At 46.7% G+C, this 23,377-nt stretch overlaps 1 protein-coding gene across 1 annotated transcript in view; it reads right to left on the reverse strand.

Annotated features, from left to right (window-relative positions):
- RSF1 (remodeling and spacing factor 1) overlaps positions 1 to 23,377 on the reverse strand; it is a 59,165-nt gene that overhangs the window by 23,878 nt on the left and 11,910 nt on the right. The window contains exons 2-7 of the mRNA XM_034072733.1: positions 14,726 to 14,817; positions 9,398 to 9,490; positions 8,564 to 8,769; positions 7,722 to 7,879; positions 1,993 to 3,707; positions 1,018 to 1,215 (exon numbers count right to left, since the gene is read on the reverse strand). Coding sequence (XP_033928624.1) covers positions 1,018 to 1,215; positions 1,993 to 3,707; positions 7,722 to 7,879; positions 8,564 to 8,769; positions 9,398 to 9,490; positions 14,726 to 14,817 — 2,462 coding nt within the window. The remainder of the gene's footprint in view (positions 1 to 1,017; positions 1,216 to 1,992; positions 3,708 to 7,721; positions 7,880 to 8,563; positions 8,770 to 9,397; positions 9,491 to 14,725; positions 14,818 to 23,377) is intronic.

Raw genomic sequence — 23,377 nt, forward strand, 5'->3', positions numbered from 1 at the left:
GAGTGGGTTTTATGGGGTAATTTATGTATCACAGTTTTCCATTTTAACCCCAGATTTCCTCTTCTTACGTGTTCTCAGGCACTTAGTACAACTGGTCTATGTAGATTGTAGCATGGAATCTGGTAATGCTTTCCAGATACCAGCTGAAGTGGAAAACTCCATCTGGACAAGACGTGCTATGAACTGTTTTCCCTGTGCACTCATATCCACAAGAAGGAAACATGGGTATTCCTCAAGTCAGGATGATTTTACATCCTTGACAGTAGAGGTAAAGTACAGGCATAAAGAACCAGGCAACTACTGAAGTCCATATTTACCTCAGTATAACTGGAGACATCCCTTTCCATTAAAGCTGAGGAACAAAGCTGGTATAAGCTGTGGGAGTATATACTAGAATATTTATGTCTAACATCCTAAAGGTGAAACCTTGTCTCAGCTATGCTGGGATATCTGTCACACACCTTAAAGTAAGCTTGTTTTGTGGAGTTATAGCAGGACATTAGGATTTTCCAGATGAACAGAGGGATTTGTGATGATGTCTACCACTGATGAATGAGAACCGTGTACCAGAAGAGGGAAAGCTCACTCTGCTCTTCCTATATGGGATTTTGCTGTACTCAGTCCCCAGGGTGATGTGCAGCTCTGTCCAACGGGGATGGCTATGGAGCTGTGATCACGTCACAAGACACCAGAAAGGACACATTACACTGCTGGGCTTTTTGATGGTGTCTCCCCTGCGTTCACTGAGAGGCACAAACTCAGAGCCTCACCCAGGCTAATTCCCAATGGGCTAAATGTGTTATATGTCACAAAAGACAACAGCTGAGAGGCAGTAAACAGAATAAATCCCTTCCCTTCTTATTAAAGGCAAACTCATTTACTACCATGAGTTTACCACCTAAAACCTAGAGAGGATTCTCTCAAGAGCCACTCCAGAGGATGCTGCCCCTTTGGCACCACCAAATCCAACCCACCACATCCACACAACACCAAGGGAACCTGGCCTCAGCAGCCTACCAGCTCAGGGTGATTGGGAAGGCCACACTTCTTGCACGGCTCATCGTCATCAGCAGGGGCAGCTTCTTCTTCCTCCTCCTCTTCCTCCTCTTCCTCCTCCTCCGAGTTCTTTTCGCTCTCTGAGGCCTCACTTTCATCATTGCTGGAGTATTTCCACCGGCCACGTGTCCTCGTACCTGTCCACCGGACTTTGCTTCTCTACGAGACACAGCAAAGAGAAGCACAGAGCTTCTTCCCAGATCACATAAAACACTTGTGTCAACACTGAACAGGTTGGTTTCCATCACAACAGCTGAATTTACCACAGAGCACTGCACTGAATAAAGTGTCTTGTCAAAGAGCCTTCAAATGCAACCTGATAATGCAGGGAGAGAAATTCCTATCTCCCTGCAGGAAGAAACTCTCAAGGAGCATCTTCCATACAAAGACAGGCTGAGAACATTGGGGTTGTTGAGCCTGGAGAAGAGAAGCTGCGTGGAGACCTCAGAGCAGCTTCCAGTGTCTGAAGGGGGCTACAAGGATGCTGGGGAGGGACTCTTCATCAGGGACTGTAGTGATAGGACAAGGGGTGATGGGTTCAAACTGAAATGGGAAGTTCAGACTGCTCTAAAAGAAGTTCTTTACATTGAGGGTGCTGAGGCGCTGGCACAGGGTGCCCAGAGAAGCTGTGGCTGCCCCATCCCTGGCAGTGCTCAAGGCCAGGTTGGACACAGGGGCTTGGAGCAGCTGCTCCAGTGGAAGGGGTCCCTGCCCGTGGCAGGGGTTAGAACTGGATGAGCTTTAAGGTCCCATCCAACCCAAACCACTCTCTGGTTCCATGATGCTATGGTTGACCCCACCAACTGGATTCCAAAGCTACTTCCCTTCAAAAGCTCACAAAAGGAACATAACCCTCAATACTCTTAGGTAAGTGCATATCCTTACAGGTAAGACTCGGGATGCTCTTTACTCCCGGGTAACAAAACAAGGTATTACCTTGTTAACCTTAGAATTTGACTCCTTCTCTTGTTTCTTTGCATCTTCTTTCCGTTCCGGTTTCTGTGCTGCTGCAGGTTTCTCCTCTTCCTCCTCCTGACGCTTTTTGTCAGCTTTCTGATCCCGAGTCTCCACAATTTTGGGAGTGGGCTTGGATATCCTTGGGGATCTCCTTAAGGTGCGGCCAATGCTGACCTCTTCTGGTGGCGTCTCTGCCTTTCTCTTCCGACTGGAGATCCTGATGGTTAATTTAATCCCTTCTTTCTGCCTTTCAGATGTTATTTCTTTGTTATCTGTTGCACAGCTTTCTTCTTCAGACACTAGCTTATATTTAAACTTGCTTTTAGGAACTGGAGAGTCCTTTTTACTCTCTGAGGAGTCCTCAAGGGCATCATCTGATCTATCTGGCTCTGGCTTGGCAGCTTCTGGCTCTTCCTCTTGTTTTTCAGGGCTGGATCCTTCCTCTTTGCTCTGCTCGGGTTGAGGGGATTTACTTCCAGAGCCCTCCTTTTCCAAACCAGAGCTCTCTAAAGCAGCAGGAGAAGCAGGCGCAGGGGGAATGGCAGCAGCTTTTGGAGAAGCAGCTCTCTCCTCAGACTCCTCTTTACCTTTCAAAGCCTCTTCATCAGACAGCGCTGGGTTGGGCAGCTCTGCCACAGCAGATGCAGGTGGGGACTTCTCCACCTTCTCTATGCATTCTTTGGGTGGTGAGAGTCTCTCCTGTTTGATGTTTGTGGCTGGTTTCTCTTCACTTGCTTTGGCACAGGCTTCAGGGTTCAAAGGCTCTTCCATTACCACATCAGTGGCTGCGGTGTCAGGGGGCTCCTTCTCTGTAGGACTCAATTCCTCCTTTAAAGGCACTTTCTGATGAGAAGCCTCGGAGGCCACAGCTCCGCTCTCCTTCAGCATGGTCCCTGTGTTCTTCTCCACCTCATCCAGTTTGATGGTTTTGCTAATGGAATTCAAGGACTCTGCCACCTTTTCCCCACTCTTCCCATTTTTCTCCTTCAAGGAGCTGCTCTCTTCCTTCGCACCAGCAGAGTGCTCTGGTTTGTTATTCTGTATGACGCTTGGGGTTAGCTTCTCACAGCTCACCTCCCCATTCACCAGCACTTTCCCATCAGGACATAAGGCAGTGATTGTAGGGACTCTCTTAAAAGCTTCTTCTTCAGGTTTCCCTTCTTCCTTCAAGACATCCTTGGTTGGAGTCACGCACTTACACAGAGGCCCCTTGATTGGGCTGTCATAGTCATCCGTCAGCTTGATCTCTCGCTTCTTAAGCGGTATTTTGGCCTGCTGGTCATTCTTCAGCTTCTCACTTTCTTCCACTGATTTCTCCACTATTTCCTGGGGAGTTCTGACATTAACACAAAACTCTAACCTCTCAGGCTCGTGAACTGCCATTTTATCCGTGCAACTTTTGACTTCTTTTAAGTCTTTTGATTCTATTTTGTTCTCCTTCACCTCCACTTTAACAGGCTTGACGTTTTCTTTGAAGGAGTCGCTTTCCTCTTTGACAGTTTGCTTCTCTTCAGTGTATTCTGAAGCTTTCTCTAATTTTACTATTACTGGCAACTTGATTATTTCTTTTTCTTCCACCTTCTCCATTTTCAGGGTGTTTTCATCCTCTTTGACCGCAGGAACAGGGAGGGTTTCTGATTCCATCACCTGTTCCTCCACCTCTTCTTTCTCTTCTTTGATTTTCACTTGATTTTCTGTTGATAGAGGAAAACAACTGTGAATCACCCAGAGGACCTACAGGGTCACAAAGAGCACCCATCAAAACAAAGGCAGATGTAAAACATCCAACAACTCAACACCCCCCCCAAATGAATCTCTCATTGAATACCCAGAGGCCTGCCTGGTCTAACACTGCCATTAAATGAATGGGATGCTAATTTTTAGCTATAGAATCACAGTTCAGCTTAACTATACACCAAAATGAACCTAAAATGCAGAAGCTAACAGCAGAATTCTGCACTTATCCTTCTTTAAACAGCCATCTCAGCCCCTTCATTTGAAGGGGGCCTACAGGGATGCTGGTGAAGGACTATTCATTAGGGATTGTAGTGATAGGGCAAGGGGTAACAGGTTGAAATTTAAACAGCAGAGGTTTAGATTGGATACAAGGAAGAAATTCTTTACTGTGAGGGTGCTGAGGCACTGGAATGGGTTGCCCTGGGAAGTTGTGAATGCTCCATCCCTGGCAGTGTTCAAGGCCAGGTTGGACAGAGCCTTGGGTGCCATGGTTTAGTGTGAGGTGTCCCTGCCCATGGCAGGGGTTGGAACTGGATGATCTTAAGGTCCTTTCCAACCCAAACCATTCTATGATTCTATGATTCTAACAGTGGCACAATGGTTTCAGAGGATACATAAAACAGAAGCATGAAGCATCAGCTTGAAGTCTTGCTTGAGCTCCTGAATTCATTCAGAAACTAGAAAACGGTGGAAGATTCCATGGTCCTCAAGTGAAATTCCACATGGAAATCAGTCCCCAGCAGTTCAGAGAAAAGAGAAGACATTTAACTGCTGGAAGGGAGACTGAGCTGAGCTCTTAGGCAGAAGCTCTTCCCTGTGAGGGTGCTGAGGCGCTGGCACAGGGTGCCCAGAGAAGCTGTGGACACAGGGGCTTGGAGCAGCTGCTCCAGTGGAAGGGGTCCCTGCCCGTGGCAGGGGCTGGAGCTGGATGAGCTTTAGGGTCCTTTCCTACCCAAACCAGTCTGGGATTCTGTGTGTAGTGAGGAAGAACAGAGTTGATACCATTTTCAAATACAAAGCATGCATTCATGTAAGTCTCAGCAACCAGCACAGCAGTGGAAGATGAATTCCAGAGCAGTAACATTCTGAAGGCTCAAAGCTGCTCTTTTCCCTTTCGGAGAAGTGCTTCCCACTCTGATCCCTTGTAACACAAAAGCTTCCTCTTTAAAGCCATTTGTCTATAATGGTGAGAATTGAGGTATTTTTCTGTTTCCAAGTCCTTCCGCCCTCTTTTCATTTATTTCTTCCTAAACTCTGTTCAACCATTTCTTCCCTTCATCTCCTGCTTTCTCCCAAACTTCATCAAGGAGCACCAGAATCCCAAATCTCCTCTACACCAAAACTCAACAGCTGTAGTCACTGAGAGTTTAACAGCCACAACTGCCAATAGTTTAACTCCCCAATCTGCTCATAAAGCGTTTCAGATCTACAAACTGACCTAGCTGGTGCAAAAGCCATCTCATCCTTCCTCAATCCCTCAGGCTAGTAAAGCACATGTAAGCATTGGGTCCGTTGATCTTCTTGCATAAACTTAACACTATGGAGTCTTGGGTAACATGGTTTAGGGTGAGGTGTCACTGTCCATGGCAGGGGGTTGGAACTGAATGATCTTAAGGTCCTTTCCAACCCAAACCATTCAGATTCTATGATCTAAGTGGCCAAACCAAAGAGGTATCAGTTCTTCCAGTAGGTTTTCACTGTACCACAAAAGAGCTTTGTGTGAGGTCCTTGGACTACTAGGAAGAAATACTAAAGCTTCTCAACTGAGAGGCTCTGAGCAGTGCTTTGTGACTGTGCATGTATCACTGCATGTGCCAATCAATTCATCATTCATTGCATACATAGGACTAGTGCCCAGGAGTGATTCTGCATCAACATGATGTGAGACACAGGCAAGATCAGCACTTGGAATTCATTCTGCAGCGCTGGTAACCACACAGGTTGTGTTGTCACTTAAATGCAGAGTAACACACTGGAAAAGCCTTAGACTGGAAGACAAACCTGCTGGAGTGCATCCCAGTTCCCTGCCATTTCTACATTAGTCTTTTAATGCTCCCACAAACACTTCAGTGTTACCTTGATGTTTTATTTCTTCTGCTCTACACTGTTTCTAACAAAGAATGAGAATAAAACAGCGAGTATTTCCCTTTGATACCCAGAACCAAGACAAGCATTGGCTAATTTCATACATCAAATTAACTTAGGTTTAGAAGGAACACATCCTAACACACTGAAATCCTTAAATATTCTCTCTGATTGTGAAAACATTATGTATTTTGGTAACACCAGGTTGTAGCTGGGGTGGAGTTACTTTGGATAAGCAGCTTTAGCTTTCCATAACCTGAGAACAGAGCACATCTTGCAAAGCAAAGTACTTCAGGTTGACAAATGCTTGCTAAAAGCAATGCACACAGCAACAAATCAGGCCCATTAATACATATGTGCAATGACATTATAGTAAAGAAGGAATAAAGGTACTTTGCCAATAACAGCAATGCAGTGGAGGAAGCCAAGGACCACTTCACTTGTGAAACATTTCAGTATTTTAAATCGTTACATTTAAACTTATGTTGAGTTCTGGTGTCCTCAACATAAGAAGGACATGGAGCTGTTGGAGCAAGGCCAGAGGAGGCCACGAGGATGAGCAGGGACTGGAGCAGCTCCTGTATGGAGCCAGGCTGAGAACATTGGGGCTGTTCAGCCTGGAGAAGAGAAGCTGCGTGGATACCTCAGAGCAGCTTCCAGTGTCTGAAGGGGGCTACAAGGATGCTGGAGAGGGGCTCTTCATCAGGGACTGCAGGGATAGGAAAAAGGGGTGATGGGTTCAGACTGAAACAGGGGAAGTTCAGGCTGGATATAAGGAAGTTCTTTACTGTGAGGGTGCTGAGGCACTGGAATGGGTTGCCCAGGGAAGCTGTGAATGCTCCATCCCTGGCAGTGCTTGAGGCCAGGTTGGACAGAGCCTTGGGTGTGATGCTTTAGTGTGAGGTGTCCCTGCCCATGGCAGGGGGGTTGGAACTGGATGATCTTAAGGTCCTTTCCAGCCCTAACTGTTCTGTGATTCTGGAATTCTTGCAAAATCATGCCAATTATGAAACACTGGAGGATATAACCTGTATTTTTTTTATTCAGACTCAAAAGGAAGCATGAACAGTGCACCCAATGATGTCTTGATTTCAAACTTGGCATTGCAAAAAGATATTTTTCTTCTTTTAAATTTTAATGTTGCTAGAACAGGTAAAGTTTGGCAACAGCTCAATGCCCCCCAAAAACATACAATGATGAGCATGTCCAGCAAAAATAAAATTCTCCTTATAAATAAATGCCTGAGCCTAAATATGCACGAAATAACCTGCAAAAATACTTACCATTTCAAAGTACTCAGTACTGAAAGGCAATGGAGCTGGTGCAGGGCCTGGAGCCCAAGGGTGATGGGGAACGGCTGAGGGAACTGGGGGGTTCAGACGGAGAAGAGAAGGCTCAGGGGGGACCTGATGGCTCCCTCCAAGTGTCTGCAGGAGGATGGAGCCAGGAGGGGCTGGGCTCTGCTCCCAAGGAACAAGGGATGGGACAAGAGGAACCGGCCTCAAGCTGCACCAGGGCAGGTTTAGATGGAGCTGAGGAACAATTCCTGCCCCACAGGGTGCTCAGCCATTGGAACAGGCTGCCCAGGGCAGGGCTGCAGGCACCGGCCCTGCAAGGGTTCACAGCCCGTGGAGACGAGGCCTCAGTGCCATGGGGCAGGGGTGGCCTTGGCAGTGCTGGGCAATGGTTGGTCTGGATGAACTTAAAGGGCTTTTCCAGCCTGGCTGATTCTGTGATTTACTGGATTTACTCTGAACAGAAACAGGTCCTGAAGGTTGATTTTCTTTAACAAGTCCTGCTCTAACACAGTAACCTTTCAGGAAGTTGAGAACTCTTTACACTGCCATAGCATGACATTGAAAGCTTGAGAAAAGAAGGCAGAAAACCTTGTGTAGATGCTTCTTCACCCTTTTTGGTGTCTTCATCTTCTAGGCTGGGGCTTTCACGGGATGAATTCTCCTGCTGAGCATTGCTGGGTTTCAACAGGGCAGGATCAATCTGTGCTTTCAGCAGCTCCAGGGTCTCAGCGAGCTCATTGCGGTTTCTAGATGACAGAATTAAACCCCATATTATCTGATAAGCCACTTGCTCAGCCCAAAGGGATTCATAACAAATAAAACAAACACCATCTGCTTATATGAGCCCTGTCCTGAAAACCAAATACACAACCACAGCAAAATGCCTGTCCCACCAGTAGCTGGTCCTTCATAGTCAGAAGCCTCCCAATTTATCCATACCAAACTGAAACTACTATGGGGGAAGGACCTTTTCCATCTCATCTAAAGCCCTGTCAAGTCTGGACGTGAGCTGCTACTATCCTTTTATGTATTACCCTCTTACCCATCCTCATTGACTGCTTTCCAGTTGCTTTTGCCCTCACAGTGGAGAGGAAGTTGCAGTTTTCTGCTCCAAAAGGAACAACCACATCATTCAAGTGACATTTCCAAAAGCAGGGGACAACAACAGTGGCTGCTGTGAAAAGCTGCCAGGAGCTTCTCCTGTATCCTGCTATCCTTCCGTATCTCCTTTGTAGCTTAAGCAGAAAATAAGTTACACATTGGCTGCTACCAACACATACATGGGAAGGCAGAGAATCCCACTGTCAGGAATCCTGCTCCATGAGAAATTGAGTTATTAACACAGATTGCTGAGATAGTCACAAATGGCTGAAAATCCCTATAAAATAAGGGAAAATAAAAGAAATAAAGGGGAAATAAAAAAGGAATACCTAACAATGCACTTCCAGGTGGATCCATCCTGGTCATCCTGCTCTTCTATGTACATCCTGACGTTATGCTCTTGATCCAGCTGATACCAGTACATGAGACCATCCTTATCACGACCGATGGGCTGAAGGCGCATGGCATCAGCATCCTCCTCATTTATGATATTCTTGAACTTGAGGTTATCATCAAACTGACATTCACAGAGATACTGGGAAAGGGAGAGATAAGGGAGACTGTTCAAATGTCAAAATACAGATAGAAATAAGAAAATCAGTCATTTGCAGCTTCTTTTCAGGTCACTTTCTATCATATCTGTGAGTTTGAGCTATCGGGGGGGTGTTTTCCAGACCATGTTGGTTTGAAACGAAAGAAGTTTTGGGGTTTGGGTTTATTTTTCCAGCTTAGAAAGTGTATTTTTCACTATTTTCTTTTACCTACTCCAAATAATCTCATTCTACAATGAGCCATATCCCCAAACCTGGAAGCAACCCTGAGAGCTTCCTTAAGACTCGAAGGCCCATCTTTGGCTTTGGAACTCAACAAGCTAATGAATATCTTAGAGTGCACAACACAGGCACAGAGATGCTGACAGAACAGTCAGTACAAACCAGATTCCATACAGAGGGTGAGAACTATGCAGAGTGTTCAGTTTGGGCCTGTTCTACTCTAATGAATCTGATGCCTGGCACAAGATGACATCTATATTTAATGTATCTACTTATGGCTCAGTCAAGCTAAATTTGCAAGCTCTTGAAGTGAGTGAGAAAGCCAAAGCTCCAAGATATTAAAGTGAGCAAGGAAGAAGTCCCTCAGCACCTCAGCTGATGAATGAGTACCTTCAGAATCCCCAGTTTGCATTCAACGCTCATTTCCAGGTATCCTTTTTTTTCCATCTCCCAAGCCCACGTGCTGTTGAATTCTTGGCATATCTGTCACAAAGAGAATCACAATAGTGCAGGGTTAGTGCATAAAAGCAACTTTAAGCTTTTGTATTAATAGTACCATGTTACAGTAACAGTTACATATGATCTCTTCAGATAGCAGGTCAGAAAGCCTCAAAGAAAACAAAAGTGGGATTCCTTGGCAAGCACTTGTGAATCTCCACAAGAGAATAGATCATCAAGGCTCTGATCATAGCTGCTCATAGCAGCCTTCCAGTATATGAAGGGGGGCTATAAGGATGCTGGGGAGGGACTCTTCATCAGGGACTGCAGTGATAGGACAAGGGGTGATGGGTTCAAATTTAAACAGGAGAAGTTTAGATTGGATCTAAGGAAGAAGTTCTTTACTGTGAGGCTGCTGAGGCACTGGAATGGGTTGCCCAGGGAAGCTGTGAATGCTCCATCCCTGGCAGTGTTCAAGGCTAGGTTGGACAGAGCCTTGGGTGCCATGGTTTAGTGTGAGGTGTCCCTGCCCATGGCAGGGGTTGGAACTGGATGACCTTAAGGTCCTTTCCAACCCAATCCATTCTGTCATTCTCTGATCACCACCAGGTTCTCTAAAGCTCTGAAATTGGGCAGCACAGCTCTGAACCAGGAAGATACACTTGTCTTTGCTGTGCCAAAGCTCCTATTCTTCTATTTCTGACTTGTCTATTTAGAATAGAAACTCTCTTGAGTACACATTTCTTATTACACATCCTTATGGTACATCTTGGGCCACGTGAGCCCTACCCCTGTACTGCAGATAAATGCCACTGATACTCTTCACTGTGGAATTATGATTCTTTAGAAAATAAGCCTGGGCTTCAAGCTGCTTGATCAATATTTTAATGTATAGAATCATCAGAGAATCAATTGGGTTGGAAAACAGCTTTAAGACCATCAGGTCCAACTGTTCCCCAGCAGTGCCCAGGCCACCCCTGCCCCATGGCACTGAGGCCTCGTCTCCACGGGCTGTGAACCCTTGCAGGGCCGGTGCCTGCAGCCCTGCCCTGGGCAGCCTGTTCCAATGCCTGAGCACCCTGTGGGGCAGGAATTGTTCCTCAGCTCCATCTAAACCTGCCCTGGTGCAGCTTGAGGCCAGTTCCTCTTGTCCCATCCCTTGTTCCTTGGGAGCAGAGCCCAGCCCCTCCTGGCTCCATCCTCCTCTCAGGCAGCTGTAGAGGGAGAAGTGTGGCCAACTTCTATTTACTTCAAGCAAATAAATTCAATGACAACAATATAAGGAAAAACAAACAAAAAAGTGGCAGTAGATACAACCAGATTGACTCAGCAGAAGCTCCAGTAGTCACGGTGCAGAAGAACTCCCTCTCCTCCTAAACAACTCAGACATGAACAGGAAAGAGCTGTTTATCAGTTGAGGATACGTGGTGAGGCTATCCCAGTGCAAACACCCAGTTAGAAGGAGGCAAAAGCTGATCAATCTCCAGTCAAGATTGTTCTTGAATGCTTCTATTGAATCATGACTGTCCAGATTAGCACAAGAGCTGCTGCTGGCATTCAGCCTGCAACGGAGCAAGGACCTGCCCCATGGACTCACTCAAGGCTGTGGTCTCCCAGTCACCAAATGATTATCAAACACCAGATACAGCCACCAAGCTACCTGGAAACCTGTAAATCACATCTGAAAGCAGCTTTCTCTGGAAACAGCTGCCAAAATAACCCTGAATTTCACCCACCAGGAGTAGAGCTCAGCTGATTCATGTTGTAAAACTCCATGTGGGCTATAACCCCAAGGCTGTGCTACCTGCCCTCTGCTATCCTTAGTACCAACACCTTTTCTCCAGTGACCCATGGCTAAAGCCTGCACTCAGATCAGCTCACCCACACCATAAATCATACTCTGACTTTAAACTATGGCCTACAGAGAACAGTGAAGAGTGCTCTCAGGTCACAGTGAATCCTGCTGGAGGACCCTGTGTCCTGCCCCAAGGTTAAGGAGCCATATGTGAGCACTTTACCTACACAAAGCCAAAGCTGACAGCAAGAGACAACCCCTCCTCACTCACAAAACGGGGTTACTCTGCTCTTTCTCACATTCTCAACTGTGTAACATGAGGAACACTGGGAGCTGTACATCAATCCCTTGCTGAGGGCATGTGCCAGTCAGTGCTCATTAGTCACTCATCAAGTATGAAAGCAGTAATGAGAAGTTTCACATGCTGTGGAAGTGTGTGGCTGTCAAAGCAGAAGCTCAGAGGCATCAGAGCTGCTGAAGCATCTGTTCAACCTGAAAAGACTACGTTTTGACAATTAAACCCCAGATGATTGTGCTTCCTCCTGACAAGTACTGTCACAACCCTGAACTGTGGATCTCACTGAGTCAGGCTCTGATGACGTGGTACTCTCTGCCTTCAGAAAGGGGACTTCACAGTGATCAAAGAGCTGCTGCTTGCATGAGCTTCTGCACACTAAGGAGCGGTCAACACCATCCCACCCTGCAAAAGAGAACCTGAAACATCTCTTGAGTATTTCCAAAGCAGCTACGATGGGATCTGACACTACTGCCCTGCTCCTGTGTTCACTGTAAAGAGTAAAACCAGGAAGGTGAAAGGCAAAGCAGAGAGTCTGCCTGGGTGGGACTACAGGCACCTGAATTTTAACAGCCACAAAGGACACTGTGTTCAAAACGTGCCAGTTCTGGGGCTGAATGTGTCAGATCCACGTAAACCTCATCTGTATAAAACTGCAGTATATGCTTGACAATGGCCAAGTCATAGGATCCCAGACTGGTTTGGGTTGGAAGGGACCTTAAAGCTCCTCCAGCTCCAACCCCTGCCGTGGGCAGGGACCCCTTCCACTGGAGCAGCTGCTCCAAGCCCCTGTGTCCAACCTGGCCTTGAGCACTGCCAGGGATGGGGCAGCCACAGCTTCTCTGGGCACCCTGTGCCAGCGCCTCAGCACCCTCCCAGGGAACAGCTTCTGCCTAAGAGCTCAGCTCAGTCTCCCCTCTCTTGGGCAGGTTCAAGCCATTCCTCTTGGCCTGGCCCTACAGGCCCTTGTCCCAAGCCCCTCTCCAGCTTTCCTGCAGCCCCTTTAGGCACTGGAGCTGCTCTAAGGTCTCCCCTTCAGGAGCCTTCTCTTGTCCAGGCTCCCCCAGCCCAGCTCTCTCAGCCTGGCTCCAGAGCAGAGCTGCTCCAGCCCTCTGTAAAGCCTTTTGCCAGGAGACAGCACAACCTGCATTAGCCCAACTGCTCATTTCCCAAAGAGCTCAGCTGAAGGGTTCCTCTTCATTGTTTGAATGTATAGGACAAGCCACTTCTCTACCTCAGCCCTACATGACCACACACACTCCTTGCACAGAGAAGAGCTATTTTCTACCAAGCTGTTTGATAAGCATTTTATATTACCTTAAGTACAGCCAATTTTAAGCCTAGAGCCATCTTCTTCCAAAAAAGACTTGTGTGGATGCTGGTGAGCCAAGCTGGGTGGTTCACCATCAGAAGACTCAGCTGCAGTGTTCCCTTCCTACCCTAACATACAGTCATCACTCAGAATACCAGCCACAGCTTAGAGACATTGTTTTTATCATGCTCTTTGCAAGCATGGTAGTCAAATAAAGCACATCTATAAACAACTGGTATATAAACCCCCATATCAGTACTATTTATGTGCATAAATATGAAGAGCATTTAAATTTGAATGCTCCCCATTTAAAGTTTCCACCTTAAGACATAAAAACAGTCACATATAGAATGTATCAATCCCTGTTTTATCAAAGCAACACATTAGTGGGTTTTAGCAAAGGAAAACCAGGTCAACATTAGAGTATGTCAATAATACACTGAGCAACCTGCAGGCATCTAGGAAAGTGCTCCCAATGGTTCCACAATGGTTCCCAATGGATCATTTTTTCCTGGCTTTTGTGGCTTTTCCCAACACTCCATTGGTTTTCTAAATTATCCCTTTGAAATGAGGACAACATTAGCAAACCTCTCTAGCTATATTCAAATTCCTTTGTTCTTCAACGTTCCTTTGAACCATTGCCTAGACTGAGCTTCAAGTTAGCTATGGAGACTGCTAAATGAAGTGGAATTGCTTACTTGGTCTTCACAGGGGATGTGGGAGGATTTCCTTACCACTTCCCATCCTTTCAGTGCCTGCTGAAGGAAGATTTTCCCTTGTAACCTTGGTTTATCCCCCTGCTTTCTGCTCACAAGTGCTAAGTTGCTTCAGCAGAGTACACATCAGACTCTCTTTTTCTCAGCTGCCTGCAATGGTTTTATAGTGTATTAAGGAAATAAACGCAATTCAGTAACCACAGTAATATGTGAAGCACACAAAAGGTACATAAATTATTACATTATTCTTCTAAAACATCATTATAAATGCTTTACAGCTGGTTAAGAGCTAACATTTAACCCCAGGCCCTTCAGCAGGTTCATTCCTGACATAATCCCAGTCCTAAAAGCATCATCTTAACACTGCATGAACCTCAAGACGAATCCCTGGCTCTGTAAAACTTAGAGGCAGCACTTAAGGGACCAAAAGGCACCTGGACTTCCCAAGTATCATTACCTGTGTCACTGGTCTTACCATAATGCTGTGTTTCTAAGTAAGATGTGATCATGGCTGCATAGACAATACTAAAACTATGTTTTTGTGAATTAAAACATATATAGAACATATCCAAGGGGGAAATGGTAACCCATTAATTCTGAGTATCTACTTGTATTTTCTGAAGGTGTGTAAACACTTTAAACTGAAAACTATGTGTGTAAAGTGCCATCAATGGCAGAGCTATGATTAAACTCCCAATACAAAACAAGGGGATGCTGTATTTATGGATACATAACTACATTTTCATCCTTTTGAGTGCACAGGTATCAATCACCACAATAGTTTCATTTATTATTAACACATGCTGCAAGAACTGTGTAGTGAGTCCCAACCAAATCACAGCACTAAAATCACAGCCAGATGATTGATAGCCAAGTGAATTGTTACTGTGTCAATCTCTGCTAAACTTAGTTTGCAGGCTACAAACCCTCCTTATTTAGGGTCTTAATGCTCAAAGAAGTACTTTACTACCAGGTATGAAGGTGTCCACTCTTGCACATGCAGAAATACTGTCTGGTTACTCAAAGTTAAGCTGGGATCTTCCACAACTAACACCTGGGCTTGCACAGTGTTGGCCACGACACAGCCCAAGGCTCAGGATCATTCAGAGGGCATCCCAACCACACTCCAGCATTGCAGTATCATCCAACGTGCACATTGTACCTTGATCAAATATTTTTCCCATCTGTCTGCTGTGACAGACTTGCCAATCTTTCTCATCAGTTTCAAGTGAAGCTCCACCAATTCTTTTGGAACTGCAGCATTGAGAGAAAGAGAGAGAAAAAACAAAGATGTTATGAAGGCTGGTGCAAATACACTTCAATGCTAAACACTGATAACACCAAAACACCGTGACAAAGTGAGACATTCTGGTTGAACATAGTGACCTGAGCTCTGCTGAAGAGCAGCCCCGCAACTGAGAGGTGGAGGAAGGTTAATTGGATCCCGTTGGATTTGCACTTACGATGATCATTGTCCTTATATCAAGGAAATAAGTATGAATGATAAAGATGTACAAGTTGGGGCAGAATTAAACCAACTGGACAAGAACTACATCAGTGAAACCACCTACAAAAGTACTCCTGCGAGCACCACGCTTGCAGCTGCCTCCATAAACCCAAAGCCATGTTCTGCCCCACAACCAGGACACTGCCAAATCCAGCCTCTCCTTGAGACACTCCAGAAGCTTTATCCTAAATACTTACTCTGTGAGTACAGCACGGACAGATTGGGACTGAAGATATGGGGTTGAGGGCTGGAGGAAAGAGCTGCTGCTGAGTACAGCTGCGTCAGCACCATCACAGAACCAACGTTTTCCACCCAAACTGTACCTCCCTCTTTGTATATGCTCCTCAGATACAGCTTCACTGAGTCTCCTCTCAGCTCCCATCTGTGATTTATGAATCAATCTTGCACCACCAAGTGGCAAACTCGCAGAACATCAATTCTATAAGCTAGCGAGCAGCATGACCTTTGAAAAACACAAACCCAGTTACTACTAATGCAACTCTATGTGCCCACTGCCATGAGCATCCTCCTTTGTCATCTGTTGAGAAGCTTGAAGAAATGAACTTTTCAAGTATCTTTCTCTGCTCTTTGCATGTATCTTTATTTTCAAGGCATTTCCATCACTCTGCACACACATTCAAAGCTGTAAACCCAAGAACTTTTATGATCATAGTTTATGATCATATAATTTATGATGCCTTTTCTGATGGTTCATGAGCATTTCTTGACACAGAATAAAGAGCTGGGACACTAAGTGTTACTGAGATGCCATTTCTTTTACTGTTCTATTCAATATTGGAGTATCTGTGTACATTCAATATTTGAGTATCTATTCAATATTTAACTTAAATTCACCTTTGTGTTTCCATCATTGAATCCCAGACTGGTTTGGGATGGAGGGACCTTAAAACTCACCCAGTTCCAACCTGTGCTACAGGCAGGGACTCCTTCCACTAGAGCAGCTTGCTCCAAGCCCCATCCAGCCTGGCCTTGAACACTGCCTAACACTGAACGTGCATAACTTTAACTTACTTTTGTTCAGGATACAGAGAGAATTCCTGACAAGAGTTCACTGAAGTGGGACACAAGAAGGATCATTTTTACAACACTTCCAATCCAACTTGTAACACACCAAAGATAACAAATGGGAGATGTAACTGCTTTGGGGTTGAGTCGTTTAAATCAAACAGACTTACATCTCCTTTGTGAAGTATCATCCTTGTTCCAGTGGGACCTGCATCACTCACTTCAGGGACTGTTGTGAGAACCTCATCACATTGTGCCTTCTTTTAGATCTCACAGAAGGGAAGGAACAACACATAGAACCTTTCTTGCCCAAGAGCCATTCTGCAAAGGTTGTGGTCAAAACAGTGTGATGGAAGTACGTAAACCCCTCTAAAGCTGAGTGATCTTCTCAAACTGACATGAAACCTTCAGCTCTGGATTGTAACACAGCAGCTCCCTAAAACCTTGGGAGACTACACTTAAGTGGTGGAGAAAACACCAGGACATTGTGCTAAGGGACAATAACACACACAAGCACTACTTGTAAAGAAAAGCTGTTTCAGAGTATCAGATACAACCACACCATGGTGCCATCTGTTAGATACTCAAATACAGCCTTTCCTAGGAAGAAGCCTGAGTCAGATGGGATGAGTCACTATAGGTACCATGATAAGGCTTCTGGTGGAGTTCAGCCAATTTGAATCCTGCACTTCCCTGAAGGTTAGCTCTTATGTAACCTGGTCCAACACCCTTTGAGCACTATTCCAGGTACTGCAGCATTCCAGGGAATGTCCCATGCAGCAGTCCCATTTCCAAGAAATCTGGGAATGGTTTAAAATTGAACTGAAGTGTGAACACATGGAAAACCCAGCACCTGCTTAGAAAACCTGTAAATTCAACACCTGCACAACCACAGATTAGAGACCTGATTGTGGACACCCATTAACACCTTCCAAAGAACCATGATCCTGTTTCACCTCTACTTACTCTCCCTGCCAAAATGAACAGTTTCACAGCTGAATACTCACTGAAACAGGACTGAACTGAAGGAGCACAAAACCAGAATGTGCAGGTGACAAAGAGCCCTGGGGCTAGAGGGAGGACTGGGGGAACTTGGTATTTGGAAAGTGATTACAAATGAAAACCTACATATCAGAGAGCTGGAGTGCTGGATACAGAGGGGAAGAGCAAAGAATCACAGAATGGTTTGGGTTGGAGGAGACTATAAAGCTCATCCAGCTCCAACCCCTGCCACGGGCAGGGACCCCTTCCACTGGAGCAGGTTGCTCCAAGCCCCTGTGTCCAACCTGGCCTTGAGCACTGCCAGGGATGGGGCAGCCACAGCTTCTCTGGGCACCCTGTGCCAGCGCCTCAGCACCCTCCCAGGGAACAGCTTCTGCCTAAGAGCTCAGCTCAGTCTCCCCTCTCTTGGGCAGGTTCAAGCCATTCCCCTTGGCCTGGCCTTACATCCCTTGTCCCAAGCCCCTCTCCATCTTTCCTGCAGCCCCTTTAGGCACTGGAGCTGCTCTCAGGTCTCCCCAGAGCACAGCAGAGGGGCAGGATCCCCTCTCTGAGCTGCTGCTCATGCTCTGGGGGTGCAGCCCAGCACACGGGGGGGTTCTGGGCTCCAGCGCTCACTGAAGCCGGGTCATGGGGAGCTGCTCCTCACCCAACACCCCAAGTCCTGCTCCTCAGGCTGCTCCATCTGGTCTCCCACAGCCTGGGTTTGTGCTGGGATTTCCCCAACCCAGGGGCAACCTTGTTGAGCTCCATGAGGTTCACACAATCCCACCTCTCCAGCCCGTCCAACCCTTCTTGATCCCATCCCTTCCCTCCAGCATACGATGGCCTTGGTATAAACTCAGCATAACTACATGGAAGGCCAAAACCTCTAGTAAGGACCAGGCAAGAAGCTGAAGTGGCCCTCTGATAGCTTTGACAAGGAATCCCACATTCACACAGGAAGCTTGGCATAGAAAGAACCTGAAGGATTTGACGTCTGTAGTGTTTCCCAGCAAGAAAGAGCAGGAGTTCCGTTCTAAAGGACAGTTTCAGGAGCTTATTTTCTAGCTGAGTCACTTGATGAGTACATCATCCTCCCAAGTTGTGTGCCCATAAAAGACACACAGGAAAGGGATAAAAATGTAACGGCTCTGGCTCTGGAGTGAATGAAAAGAGCAATCAAACATGTTGTCATCAAATCCCAGATCAAAACAGAGAGAACAAGTCACCAAGTAGCACTTTTATATCCTGTTCCTAGAAAGATTTTGGCAGGCATGGAAAAACAAACCATGCTCACATGGAAATGACACTGTTATCCCAGCGAAGTACTTTGAAATCTGCATGCTCAGCAGCTACACCATTTTCATACCCATATCAAAGTGTATCACTAAGGTGATTACATGCCTATCAGAAGAGTCTCTGCTTACCTGGACCACCCAGAGCACATGCCACTGCACACTATTCAGCAACCTTAAGACTTGAATCATGCTGATAAACCCATCCCCATGCAGGGATATCATCACACCACATCATTCCCTGCCACATGCGAATGAGCTGTGACCAACACGGACAGTGCTTGAATCTGGGACCTAAAAGCCTTTTCTGAACCATGCAGTAAGTTGTGTTGCCAACCTAAGAGACCTTGCTATGAGAGCTGCAGACTTCACTGCATGGGCCCTTGCAGCAAGCAGGATGTGACCCTAAAACACAGCCCTGATTTTAGCTGAGAGATTATTTTCAAATAGTTACAATTTATCACCTGTTTGTCAAAGTTGTAATGAAGTCCCATTGCTCTGCCACAAGTCACAGAATCACAGAGTGGTTTGGATAGGAAGGACCTTAAAGCTCATCCAGTTCCAATCCCTGCCATGGGCAGGGACCCCTTCCACTGGAGCAGCTGCTCCAAGCCCCTGTGTCCAACCTGGCCTTGAACACTGCCAGGGATGGGGCAGCCACAGCTTCTCTGGGCACCCTGTGCCAGCGCCTCAGCACCCTCCCAGGGAACAGCTTCTGCCTTATATCTAACCTAAATCTCCTGTTTCAGTCTGAACCCATCACCCCTTGTCCTATCACTGCAATCCCTGACAAAGAGCCCCTCTCCAGCATCCTTGTAGCCCCCTTCAGACACTGAAGCTGCTCTGAGGTCTCCACGCAGCTTCTCTTCTCCATGCTCAACAGCCCCAACTTTCTCAGCCTGTCTCCATACAGGAGCTGCTCCAGCCCCTGAGCATCCTCGTGGCCTCCTCTGGACTTGTTCCAACAGTTCCATGTCCTTCTTACATTGAGGACACCAGAACTGTACACAGTGCTGCAAGTGAGGTATCATGAGAGCAATGGGGGAGGATCACTTCCTTCGATCTACTGCCCACACTAATTTTGATGCAGTGCAGGATGCACCTCATTCCTAAGCTGTTACCTAAGCTCTTCTGCTCCTTATCACAACTACCCTTGTAGAGCTGACCTTAGTTCACAAGGTTTATCCATGCACAGTCATTTCTGGCAGGCAGACTCAAATCTCTAAGCATGGCAGCATTTAACTTCAAGTGAGGGAGCACACGTTCTGTTACACTTGTTCTTGTTTAATATCTTTGTCGCCGACATGGACAGTGGGATTGAGTGCCCTCAGCAAGTTTGCCAATGACACCAAGCTGTGTGGTTTGGTTGATCCGCCAGAGGGAAGGAATGCCATCTAGAGGGACCTTGACACACTTGTGAGGTGGGCTGATGCCAACCTCATGAAGTTTAACCATGACAAGTGCAAGGTCCTACACCTGGGTCGGAGCAATCCCAGGCACAGCTACAGGTTGAGCAGAGAAGAGATTCAGAGCAGCCCAAGGAGAAGGACTTAGGGGTGTTGGTCAATGAGAAACTGAACATGAGCCGGCTGCAGTGTGTGCTCACAGCCCAGAAAGCAACCGTATCCTGGGCTGCATCCAAAGGAGCATGACCAGCAGGGCGAAGGAGGTGATCCTGCCCCTCTGCTCTGCTCTGGTGAGACCTCACCTGGAGCATTGTGTGCAGTTCTGGTGTCCTCAACATAAGAAGGACACGGAACTGTTGGAACAAGTCCAGAGGAGGCCACGAGGATGAGCAGGGGCTGGAGCAGCTCCTGTATGGAGCCAGGCTGAGAACACTGGGGCTGCTCAGCCTGGAGGAGAAGCTGCGTGGAGACCTGTCTAAGGTAGGATCAGTTCATTAACAGATCAGCAGTGAAAATGAAATGTAGAACATGTACGATCTCAGTTATCCAGAAAGAACCACACAAGGGTTTAGGGCCTTGGGCAAACTGGTAAGAGAGGAACAGTTCCAGCAGCTGACAAAGATTTCCATGGAAGTCACAGCTGGATGGAAGTCATTCTCCAGCTGAATTCCTGATCCCAACCCAAAACATTTACAAGTTTAATCCAATTAGCAGAAGAACTTGAGGCTTCTTTTAAATAGTTCCACAGCTATCAGCAGCCTTGCCTCCAGTATTTCTTCAGAACCCCACAAAGCAAGTGTGAATAGAAAGGTAAGAATCCCAGAATCCCAGGTTGGAAGGGGCCTCAGCGATCATCTGCTTCAACCTCTCCAGGCAAAGCATGACCTAGACACGATATCCCAAGCACCCTGTCCAGCCCAGTCTTAACAGTGCCCAATGCTAGGGAGTCACCACTTCCCTGGAGAGATTATTCCAGGGGCTGGTTATTCTCAGTGTGGAACATTTCCCTCTTGTGTCCAACTGGAATCTCCCCAGCAATAACTTGTACCCATCACCCTTTGTCTTTTCCATGGGACTCCTTGTCAAAAGGGAGTCTCCATCTTCTTTGCAGCCTCCCTTTAACTACTGGCACATGGGGATCAGATCCCCCTGAGCCTTCTCCAGGCTGAACAGTCCCAGCTCTCTCAGCTTTTCCTCACACACTGCCCAGCCCTGGGATCATCTTTGTGGCTCTTCTCTGGACCCTCCCCACACCATCCCCATCTGTTTTGTGCAGCAGGACCAAAACTGACCACAGTATTCCAGGAAAGGAAAAAGACTGTCAAGCAGAATTGCCTGATAAAGTAGTCCATGAAAACACAGTGTGGGTCTTGACCAACTTTAAGCTTAGGTCTAAAACAAAGACTTATTTCGACTTAAAGAAAAAGCAAACTCCATTTGTCCTCTTGTGAGCTGATACCTGCATCTCATATAGGGTGGGGATTCAATGAAGTTTCATTCCTTGAAGCATCCAACACTGTAGTATAAACTCCTATGAGCAGACTCATGTTTTGACCTGTTAACACCATTAAAACACCCACCCCATCAACATAATTCTTTTAATTGCAAGAAACGGTTATAACTTTGGGGCTGTTGCAGCTTCACAGGGGGAGCAAAGGCTGCACCACAGAATCATGAGGGTTATAAGAGACCTTAAAGCTCTTCCAGCTCCAACCCCTGCCATGAGCAGGGACCCCTTCCACTGGAGCAGCTGCTCCAAGCCCGTGTCCAACCTGGCCTCGAGTACTGCCAGGGATGGGGCAGCTACAGCTTCTCTGGGCACCCTGTGCCTCTGTCAGAAGGTAACAAAACCCCACAGCACACATATGAAATTACCCACCCTTGGGGTAAGCTTTAAATCCTCTTTTTAGTGAGAGTCTCAGCTTAACACAGAAAGAAGAAACTTCATGCTCTTATTTTTTTATTTCAATATTTTCACGACAAGTCACCATTCATTAGTGTCTAAATCTTTCTGAGCTCTGGCCTCCGTTATAATTTGCAGCAATCAATTGTAATTATGGAACATGTGAAAAGCATTGAAAACTGAATTACTTTCAAATTTCATTCATTGTGCCATTTTTCAGGTTTTACAATACAAAAGGAATGCAAATCTCCAGCAGCCCTGTCTGTGCACTTGAAAAACCTCTTCTGAAGCTAACAGCACCCTACTTTAGAACTTCATGCAGTCTTCCTCAGTCTCCTGATCTGTCTGCACAGCCTTGCAAGGAGCTGCCACAGCCGAGCACTAAAATCAAGCTGAAGGTAAATGAGCAATCACCAAAATGAGAGGTAGACACGCATGCCTGAAATTAAATATCCCAAGTGTTACTGTGATTCTCAGCCCATCTTTGTGCTATCTGGTGTTGTGTTGGTTTTTAAATGCCCACTGCGTGTTAATAATGAGAAGGCTCAGGGGGACCTGATGGCTCCCTACAAGTGCCTGCCAGGAGGATGGAGCCAGGAGGGGCTGGGCTCTGCTCCCAAGGAACAAGGGATGGGACAAGAGGAACCGGCCTCAAGCTGCACCAGGGCAGGTTTAGATGGAGCTGAGGAACAATTCCTGCCCCACAGGGTGCTCAGGCATTGGAACAGGCTGCCCAGGGCAGGGCTGCAGGCACCGGCCCTGCAAGGGTTCACAGCCTGTGGAGACGAGGCCTCAGTGCCATGGGGCAGGGGTGGCCTGGGCAGTGCTAGGGAACAGCTGGACCTGATGGTCTTAAAGGTCTCTTCCAACTCAGTTGATTCTTTGTTTCTATTCTCTGATTCTATATTGTTGAGCTAACAGCTAATTTTAAATACCCTGGGATGTGTTCATCATGAACATTTTCCCTTCTAATGCACACTTATTAATCACTCATCACTTGCTATCACTTGCAGTTTTGTTGCCCATTCTCAACACTATTAGAGCCACTGGCACAGGGTGCCCAGAGAAGCTGTGGCCACCCCATCCCTGGCAGTGCTCAAGGCCAGGTTGGACACAGGGGCTTGGAGCAGCTGCTCCAGTGGAAGGGGTCCCTGCCTGTGGCAGGGGGTTGGAACTGGATGAGCTTTAAGGTCCCTTCCAACTCAAACCCTTCTGGGATTCTATTTTCTCCACAGCAGTGCTTCCCCTGAGGCTGCATTTGCCATCTTTCACCTTGAGCTTTTTTAAACCAACTCATTCCTGGAGCCTTCTTCCCTAGAGATATCCACGAACCATCTGACATAAGCCTGAGCAATGTGCTCTACATGATCCTGCTTGAGCAGGGAGCTTGGACTTGATGATCCCCAACGGTACCTTCCAGCCTTAACCACTCTGTGAGCTCCTTCCTGTTTTCTTGGCAATTAAGATTGCCCATCCCATCAAAAGAATAATTAACAGTTAAGAATTCCACTTCATTTATACCACAATGACCAATACCCAACTTTACCCAGTTTGTATTGGTTCATCACTTTCAGGTTTCTGATGCTGCTTCCCCTCTCAACCCATGGCCACTTTGGATGCTGACTCATGTCCAGTGGTTGGGTGATGCACTCCTCAAAGCTCCTCTCACCCTGTGCCAGGAAGGGTTGTCAGGGGT

Source organism: Melopsittacus undulatus, chromosome 2 (genome assembly GCF_012275295.1).
Source record: "Melopsittacus undulatus isolate bMelUnd1 chromosome 2, bMelUnd1.mat.Z, whole genome shotgun sequence".
Lineage (NCBI taxonomy): Eukaryota > Metazoa > Chordata > Aves > Psittaciformes > Psittaculidae > Melopsittacus > Melopsittacus undulatus.